This window comes from Terrapene carolina, unplaced genomic scaffold (assembly GCF_002925995.2).
Source record: "Terrapene carolina triunguis isolate 2854851 unplaced genomic scaffold, T_m_triunguis-2.0 Scaffold69, whole genome shotgun sequence".
In the NCBI taxonomy this organism is placed as follows: Eukaryota; Metazoa; Chordata; order Testudines; family Emydidae; genus Terrapene; species Terrapene triunguis.
This window is the reverse complement of record NW_020664420.1, coordinates 61,858,790-61,868,716: the sequence shown is the minus strand read 5'-3', so window position 1 is coordinate 61,868,716 and position 9,927 is coordinate 61,858,790. Positions and strand designations below refer to the sequence as shown.

At 44.7% G+C, this 9,927-nt stretch overlaps 1 protein-coding gene across 1 annotated transcript in view; it reads right to left on the bottom strand.

The window, feature by feature from the left end:
- Positions 1-5,836: 5,836 nt before the first annotated feature.
- Positions 5,837-9,927, bottom strand: part of CAMK4 (calcium/calmodulin dependent protein kinase IV) — a 303,883-nt gene continuing 299,792 nt past the window's right edge. The window contains exon 11 of the mRNA XM_024219761.2: positions 5,837-8,714. Within this exon, the coding sequence (XP_024075529.1) occupies positions 8,550-8,714 (165 nt within the window). The 3' untranslated portion in view covers positions 5,837-8,549. The remainder of the gene's footprint in view (positions 8,715-9,927) is intronic.

Here is a 9,927-nt window from a genome sequence, read left to right as displayed (position 1 = left end):
GCTTTTTGGGATTTCCCCCCGGACGGGGATTTGAATCCTAAAAAGCCGGACATGTCCGGGAAAATCCGGACGTATGGTAACCCTATTGTATCTGGATCAGACCCAGGCCATTCCCCGCTGTTCATCATACTATGAGTTTTGCCTTAACCTTGGACTTGTCCAAATGCTGCCTGCAGTATGATACCTGGAAAGTCACATAAAAATTAATAGGTGTAGTGAGTGAAAAAATTACACCCCTTTTCCATTTGATAGACTTTTGCTCCTGTGTATAAATACACAACTTTCAAATGAGCAGGAACTTGATTCCAATTGTTTTACATTATAACACAGTAAACTCTTTACATTTTCACAATGTTGGGACCAAATATTACAGATTAACATGGCTATTGTAGACGGTTCAAATGGTGATGACACAGTAAAAAGCTCATTCCCTCAGGCAAGGTTTCAGAATAAGGTCACAGTAGGAACGATGTTTTTCAGTTCTATTGCACTTGAGACGTTACACACCTCTTAAGAATGACTAAAGCCAAGTCTTCTGCGTAATGAGGTGGGGAAAGGTACAATTGACAAAGCAGATTTTTAGCACAAAGCATTCAGGAGTAGCTGCTGCCAGTGTTCTTTTGTAAGGGTCACACTGTTTAGAATCCTTTACTTCCTGAACGTTATAATATAGCAGGCATTAAAGACCTAAGGCAGCCCCAGCTATCTTGACTTTCCATGGAAAAGACTATCTTTTAGGGACAAATTCGCTACAGGTCCTAATCTTTGTTATGCAGCATTGTGCTATTGCTGCCAAAAGGACTCCGGCAATCTCTCTTGATAAAGAAAACAGAGGGTGCCCTAGGCTGCAGCAGGTAATTGGGAAGGCATTATATGGAGGAATCTAGGAAATGGGGAGGGGATGGAGAAACCTGACTAGCTGATCAGAAAAGACCCAGGAAAATCATATGAAAGGTCTACTCAGGAATGTCTTTATAATTGGCCAATCAAGAGCTGATCATTGCTGGGGGACAAGGCAACTGAAATTGCAGTGGCGTAACCATCTGACAGACCCAAAGGCAACAGCAGATTTGTCAGTACAACTTGTAGCTGAAGCCCGCCAAGGAGTCAGATGCTACCTCTTCCATAGGTCTGGCAGCCAATTAAGCCCCATGAGTGCCCTATGGGGTCTGATGCCATTAAGGCTGCCAACTTTCTAATTGCACAAAACCAAACACTGTAGCTCCGCCCTTGCCCCAAGGCCCTGCCCCCACTCACTACATTCCCCCTCCTTTGGTGGCTTGCTCTTCCCCACCCTCACTCACTTTCACTGGGCTGGGGCAGGGGGTTGGGGTGTGGGCTCTAACTGGGGGTGCAGACTCTGGGGTGGGGCCAGAAATGAGGGGTTCAGGGGGTGGGAGGGGGCTCCAGGCTGGGGGGAGGGGCAGAGGGATTTAGCATGGGGCTGTAGGTTGAGGCAGGGAGTTAGGGTGTGGGAGTGGGTGAGGGCTTGGGGTGCGGGCTCTGGGGTGGGGCCAGGGATGAGGGGTATGGAGTGCAGTAGGGAGCTCTGGGTTTGGGGGAGGGCTGGGGCAGGGGGTTGGGGCCCGGGCTTACCTCGGGCAGCTCCCGGTCAGTGGCGCAGTGGGTCTAAGGCAGGCTCCCTGCCTGTCCTGGGTCCGTGTTGCACCCTGGAAGCGGCCAGCAGGTCTGGCTCCTATACAGGGTAGCCAGGAGGCTCTGCGTGCTGCTCTCGCCCACAGGAACCACCCCCTTAGCTCCCATTGGCCACGGTTCCAGGCCAATGGGGCTGTGGAGTTGGTGCTCAGGGTGGGAGCAGTGCAGTGCCAGGACAGGTAGGGACTAGCCTGCCTTAGCCCTGCAGCATCACCGACCGAACTTTTAATGGCCCGATCGGCAGTTCTGACCGGAGCTGCCAAGGTCCCTTTTTGACCGAGTGTTCCGATCAAAAACCGGACACCTGGCAACCCTAGATGCCATGAAAAAGATGGTAGTGGAGAGGGAAGAAAAACAAGCAGAAATTTGGCCTTTCTTAAGATGTAATTTAACATTTGTTAAATGAAACCAGAAATTAAAATGCCATGGAAGAGATGAGTCCCTCTGTGTTTGATATTTAAGTGTTGGCAGATTAACACTTTGGGCCTGTAAATTGCAAGTTTGGGTGGGTATAAACTGGGGCAGTTGACATTCACCAGCATGGCAGGCGCTCTGCATCCATCATCTACATTGTTAAAGAGGAAGAAACAATTATGCTCAGAACTGAGGGGTCTGTTCTCTTTCTGATGTCCAAACAGAAGGTTAGATTCTAAGTTGCACCCAATGTCGGCTGGGCCCATGCTCAGCTGGACCTTCTTGATGTCATTTAGAGCAGCCTTAGAGCTGACTTAATTTCACTAGAAGTTTGTAACTGCGAAGGGCCATTACACCAGATGGGGATCACCAAAGCCCAACATTTCTGCAGCCACATCTATATTCTTTGGCTACGACCTTCCTACATTAGATGGTCAAGATAGCTGGGGTAATCCTTCTGGGCCAGCTTTGTGCTGGCAGACTGATACAAAGGGGCCATAGGATAATAGAAAATCTAGCTCCCAATATTTATTAATCTAAGTCGAAGCTACATACCTTTATTGAGAGAATAGACCCCTTAGAAAGAATTTTGTCCTGAAGTATGTGAGCCACATACTATAGCTTCAAAGAGTCCTGTGGCACCTTATAGACTAACAGAAGTATTGGAGCATAAGCTTTCGTGGGTGAATACCCACTTCGTCAGATGCACGTGGGGTGGGGGGGGGATTTGATAGCAGCCATCAACTACCTGAAGGATGGTTCCAAAGAGGATGGAGCTAGGCTGTTCTCAGTGGTGGCAGATGACAGAACAAGGAGCAATGGTCTCAAGTTGCAGTGGGGGAAGTTTAGGTTGGATATTAGGAAACACTGTTTCACTAGGAGGGTGGTGAAGCGCTGGAATGTGTTACCTAGGGAGGTGGTGGAATCTCCATCCTTAGAGGTTTTTATGGCTCAGTTGGGGTTGGTCCTGCTTTGAGCAGGGGGTTGGGCTAGATGACCTCCTGAGGTCTTTTCCAACTCTAATCTTCTATGATTCTAAGTGTGGCTGACCCCAGGGCCAGTGACACCAGCCACTGCTGGAGCAGCCCCGGGGACAGTCACACCAGCTGCTGCTCCAGCGGCCCCGGCAGCACATCCTGGGCAGCCGGCCAGAGCAGCCACGATCCGCGGCCCCGGGCAGCAGTCCCTGGCCGGCTGGAGCAGCTGTGGTCCGCTGGCCCTGGCAGCAGTCCGTGGCACCTGGCAGCTGGTGCCGCTGGCCCTGGGTGCCCCCCAGTAGTCCCCCTGCCTCCCCCAGCCAAGATTTAATCACAGGTATTTTTAATATAAGTTATGGACAGGTCACGGGCCATGAATTTTTGTTTATTGCCTGTGACCTGTCCATGACTTTTACTAAAAACACCCGTGACTAAATCGTAGCCTTAATCATGAACTATGGTGTGTGTGAAAGTTGAGGGAATGTATATTGACAACTCACCATTCATTATTGGGGACTTCCTGAAACTCCAGCTGTACTTGCTCATTAGTGCCAATTACCCACTGCCATGTTGGTCACATGGAGTTCCTATCATTCTGTTTTCCTTTCTTATATCTGCTGCTGTCCAGTAGTGGGTGCTGTGGTATAAAACCCTTCCTGTGCAGTTACCCACTTCCCCTCCTGTTTCCTTTGATTGCTGGATTGAGCTGTATCTGTTTTATTAATGGTAAGGCCTCTATAAACTTACATTGGTATAACTATATTGCTCAGGGGTGTGAAAAATCTACCCCTGGTTAGACAGCGCTATGTCAATGTCAGGGCTTTTCCTGTCGACATAGCTACTGCCTCTTGTGGAGGTGGATTAACTATGCAATTTGTTTATTTAGCGTGTGCATACTATGCCGATGGGAGAAGCTCTCCCATTGGCATAGTAGCGTCTTCACTGAAGCGTTACAGCAGTGCAGTTGCACTGGTGCAGCTGCATCGCTGCAGTGTTTTAAGTGTAGACCTGCCCTAAGTGATGCAGCAGGCAGGTAGAGGTGAACAAAAGAGATCTTTATTAAGTATGTAGTGGCCAGTGTTACAGGCTGAGGCTCAGACTTTTATGTGGCAAGCAGACTGGGCCTAACTCTGTCCCTCCTGAAACCTCACCCTCTTTCTCCAATTCCACTCATTATACTACAGTGTTCATAGGGCCTTTTATGGCAGATTCTTACCAACCTTTTGCCCTTATCCATGCAACATACATGCTGGTTGGCTCTGGTCATTCCTTTCTGCATACCAGCCTGGCTGCACATTCTCAGAGCAAAGAATGCTCTTTCTTTGAGTGCATTTTTGGTTAGCATTTTTTGCCCCAAGTGCTCTTTTGCACTCAGGGGGATGATCATGGCCCTAATATACACAAACCCATTACAGTGCACTTACATAAGGTAAAAATAAAAATCACCATGTAACAAGCCAACACCTGAATAATTCATTGTTTTCCTGTGCTTTGTAACAATTCAGTGACAAATGAAGTGTTCCAAAGGATCAGAAATCTTCAAGAGCTTTGGACCGAGTCTTCCACACTTAATTTTAAAGGGATTGGTATTCATATGGAGCAGGGTTGGGGGGTTGGGTTTTTTTTTGTGTGTGTGTGCATATTATAGCATCAGATTCTCACTCTGGCTCTTTGAAATTTAGTTTTGTGCATGCATTTCATGGGCTGATGATATCCTCTTCCTCTAAGAAGTTCTGCTCTGTTCAGATACTAGAAAAATGAAGGTTTTCCAGATCAGTACATCTCCCCTGTTTGTGGCGGAAGAGCCCTACTGAGGGGTTACTTTCCAGCAGAGGAGGGAATTGGCACAAAATCAAAACTAAACCACATGATACCCTTAGTAACAGGTGGAATCTCAAGAGTGTAAGAGTTAAATTCAGAGCCCGAGCATCATCCTGAGCCACAACTTCAAAGCACTGTCTACATAGCTATTTTTAGAGCCCCACTAACTCAAGTCTGTCCTCTCAGGCTGGGAGGCTCACTGCCAAGGGCGGTGTAGACATACCCTAAGTCAGGGGTCGGCAAACTTTTTGGCCCGATGGCCACATCTGGGTATGGAAATTGTATGGTGGGCCATGAATGCTCATGAAATTGGGGGTTGGGTTGGGGTGGGGTTGTGGCCTCTGGGGTAGGGCCAAAAATGAGGAGTTCAGGGTGTGGGAGGGGGCTCCGGGCTGGGGCAGGCGGTAAGGGCTCCGGCTGGGGTGCAGGCTCTGGAGTGGGGGTACTGTAGGGTGCTCCAGGCTGCGATTGAGGGGTTTGGAGGGTGGGAGGGGGATGAGGGGTGCAGGCTCCGGGCGGCGCTTACCTCAAGCAGCTCCCAGAAGCAGCGATATGTCCCCTCTCTGGCTCGCAGAGGGTCAGGCAGGTGGTTCTGCACACTGCCCCATCTGTAGGTGCCGCCCCTGCAGCTCCCATTGGCCGTGGTTCCAGGCCAATGGGAGCTGCGGGGGCAGCATGCGGAGACCCCTGGCTGCCCCTATGCGTAGGAGCCGGAGGGGGGACTTGCCTCTGCTTCCGGGAGCCACGTGGAGCCATGGCATGTGCAGAGTGGGGCAAGACCCCGACCCTGCTCCCCAGCTGGAGCAGGGCAAGCCCCGGACTCTGCTCCCCAACGGGAGCTCAAGGGCTGGATTAAAATATCTGAAGGGCTGGATGTGGCCCCAGGGCCATAGTTTGCCCACCCCTGCCCTAAGTGGTGCCAAAGTCCCAAGTCAATATCAGGACAAAACCTGCTCGTGGGTGACTTATCAGAGAAGAAACACTATGTGAAAGATTCCTTGCACATTCATGCCTCAATGTGCTGCCACTCCTACCGTGTAATGTTTCACTGCATAAGTCAGGCATGCTGGTCATATACAGGTAATTCATGCATCATAAGCATCTTAATTATTTGATGTTGAAGATACTAAAGGGGAAATTAAGCAAAGTCTGTACAAACCTCGTACAGCCCCTCACACGCAATACCATGCTGCCTGTATTATGCTGTCATAGATAGACTTCTGTTTACACATATTTGGTTCATACTTGTGATATGTTAGAGACGGTCTCTGGTGTAACTTATCACTGAATCATCCAACATATCTATTGGGACCAGGGTTTTATCCTGCACAAATGAAAACATATTTCAGAAAATGGTATCTCCATTCAAGGAAGATGATCAATAGACTCTTGAAGTATGGAATGCCTATGCAGCCTGCTCTATCTATAGAAGTTAGAACAAGCTAACCAAAATAAAGGAAAAACCCTACATCAATTCAGCCACTTCTATTGAACTAATTACTGACTGAACACTAACAGCGTTGCTACTGTAACCAAAGGGAAACCAGGAGTGAGAATGCATTCATCCTACAGCCATCTCAAGGGGGAAAAACAGGACAGTAAAATGTTAAGCAGTGGGATGTACCCCTCATCCTACTCCCAGTGGCTGTACCTGTAGGGAGTATTTTTTTCAAGTGAAGATCTGCAAATGCCTCCTCTTAGCCTATTCAGTCAGACCTGCAAAATCAGATAGAAATCCTGCTTCCATTATAACAGGAAGAAATCTGCCAGTGTTTTCAGCATATACACTTATTTTCTTCCAAAGAGCCATGTCTGGGAAAAGGATTGGCACTTGTGCTTTAAAATTCAACTGCACTTGACCACCAAAACTTTGTTGTACAAATGTAAATAGTTTATACTTTTGAGAAATGGGTAAAAAATAGCAAGTACTGTGCATTAGAAAACTTTGCAAAGATGTTTCCCTTTCAGACAATTTATTTTTCTGTTTTAGCATAGATTTTTTTTATTTAGCAAACCTACCATATGAATAATATTTCATTACCTTTTATTTTAACTTCAACAAAAAACAAATTACTCTGGCTTCTCTCAGTAGCTGAAATAGTGTTGTTTTTTGTCGTTGCTGTTTTTCAAGGCAAGTTTTGCCAGGCAAAGCAACTTCAAAACAGAGCAAAAGAGGAAGATTGAATGGATTATTAGGGTCTTGGGTAACTACCAGTATTACAAAGTGTAACAAATGCAAATGGCACTGACACATTTCAGCTTCTTTATGTCGTTTCTGTAATATACCAATGCATTATGAAATTCAGGTACTATCAAAATAATTAACAAATATATATTGATGCTGATCAGTTTTCAGTTCATATCAGTTATGATCAAAGTAAGCTAAAGAGCTTGGCCCTGATCCTACAAGCGGATCCATACCCATGTATCTTAACTGGCATCATGGGAGCTCCCCACAGGCAGGGGCGCTGGAACAATTTGTGTAGTGGGGGTGCTGAGTCACTAAACCAAACTGTAAACCCTGTATATGATGGAAACCACTTCAAGCCCAGGTGCACCAGAACCCTCACCAACTCTAGTTCCAGCACCTATGCACACAGGTGCAGGGATCTGCCCCTGGAGATCATTTTACAGGACTGGCTCTTTTATTAGCAAAATCTGGACTCATTAAGTCTATACTGAATGATGGAAAACTAGTTACTCATGAGGTCAAAGCTTCTGGGTTATACGTATCTATTCATCCATCTAGGTTCTTTACGGTGATGAGCACCGATAAGTATCTGAGTGTCTCCCCAGAGTAAAATCACCCTGCAGTAGAATAGCTTTCTTCAAGTATTTAGAACTTATGTAATTGCAGATTTCCCCCATAAAAACATTTTCTAGCTGCACCGCTTTATAAAGTAATGAATAAATACAATGGCATCTTAAAAAGTTGCGACTACCTTAATCATATTTGATACTAGTCTATCATTTTGTTTTGCTAACATTTCCTAGAGAATGAAATGGCAGAAATCAGAATAATTTTGGTTATCATTAAAATACTGTATATAAACTGTTAGAGTAAGGCATTCTCAACACGAGCTTGAGGAACATACAGTTTCATGGCCACTAGAACTAATATTTCAATTTCTTACCAGGATTAGTGGAATGTTTTTGCATATAAATCTCTATACTATGTTCTCCTTGTAAACACTTTATAAATATTACTGATAAAAAGTTCAACATTTCAGATGTCATTTTAAAAGCATTGGCTTGACATCAGTTCCCATTCATTTACTGTGGGATTATGATTTGGAAAGGAAACGGTTTCAAATAAATGATCTCTAGAAGATGCCTACTTCTGTAAAACAAAACTAGATAGTATTCATTTCAAACGTCACCTCTAAACACTCTCTAAAGGTATATGAAGTGTATGCATTAATGTAAGTAGAATTTACTCACTCTCATGTTTCACTTGTTGGTATTATGGCAAATAACATTGTATCCATGACATGCCTGATAGGACAATTTACTATTTTCATAAGCAGTCACATGCATTGAAGTTAGGACCACCAGCTGGTGCATTTTGCACTCCAAAGCAGAGCCACCAGAGAGGCCAGGCTTACAAATCTTTCTTGCTGAATGGCAAGATAGCTGGTGCATGAAATGACTGATCTCAGCTGAAATAAGAAAGCGGATGACCTAAGGCTTCTCTTCTGATGCTGCCTCTCCTTCCTGAGTAGGTTTCTCTTCAGGTTCACTGTCTTGAACTGGAGACGGATTACGGCTGGGCTTATTGCTGTCGTGGCTGCTGTGACCACTTGCACTCCCAAGACGAGTTGATGCCACAACAGCTTTCACCGCAGCCTGACAAAGAGAGGCAATTTCAATAAAATCCATGGCATAGAACACCACCTTAGTCTCCTAGGAACAGGGAATTTTAGTACATTTAGCTAATAAAATGAATTATAACATTTGAAATAATGTAATGATATTTGAAACAGACACTATTTCTGAAGTCTAAATCTTGACTAGCATTAATAGAAACATTTTTTCAGATGTTTCTGAACCTAATTTAAAAATAAAATTCACCTATCCACATGAGAGGACAAAAAACAAACTTGTGTTTTTCCCATAAGTATATTCACACTGATTATTTCACAAAATATGCCCAAGGTGAAGTGGCTGCTATTATTATTAATTATTATTTATGTTTATTATAGTAGTGTCCAAAACATGCTAGGTTCTGTATAGATATATAGAAAGACTCTGGCACAGATCCTTGCTGGTATAAATTGTCACTGCTCCAATTTACACCAGTTAGGATCTGGTCCCTTGATCCCTGCCCGGTAAAGCGGATATTCTTAAAAAACAAAAACATATGTAAGGGGACAAGTGGATACTTGACCCAGTGAAGGAGGCAGCAGCCATGGAAGGATTCAAAATGTGGGATGACTTGCTCAGATTGATGGACTAGAAACAGAACATATTACCTGGTAAAATGATGCAAATTAAAGGTAAGTGTAATGATCTTTACTTTTGGTTCTACTAGTGTGTATACAAGAAGCAGTTCTGATCTACTGTGCTGGAATGAACATCAGGGTTAATTCTGGAGTTTTACAGTATTATAATTATTTTATAAACATATGGCTTTAAACAGACAAAGAAAAACTAAATAAGTCCTTACATTGGTCTTATCAAATTACCTCCACCTCCTGTATATATGTATCATTACTTGTATAATTGTAGCCACATGTGTATTATTGTATATACATTTATTGATTCAGTACCTAGATTTATATTTCATCCTTAGTTTTTTTGGAGAGAGATTTAGTTTTCATGCTATTAGCTATTTGGTAATTCTGTTCCTGATGGAAAAACATTAAAGAAATAAACTTATAAAAAACCATAGTTCTAATTAATCTCAAGTCTTGCGTTTTTTTTAAATGTGTCTAGTTCAGGAGTCGGCAACCTATGGCACGTGAGCCAAAGATGGCACGCGAGCCGATTTTTAATGGCTCTGCACGGAGCAGAACATGCTGCTAGGAGCCTCATGGTAAGGGGTCCGGGGCCGGGGGGG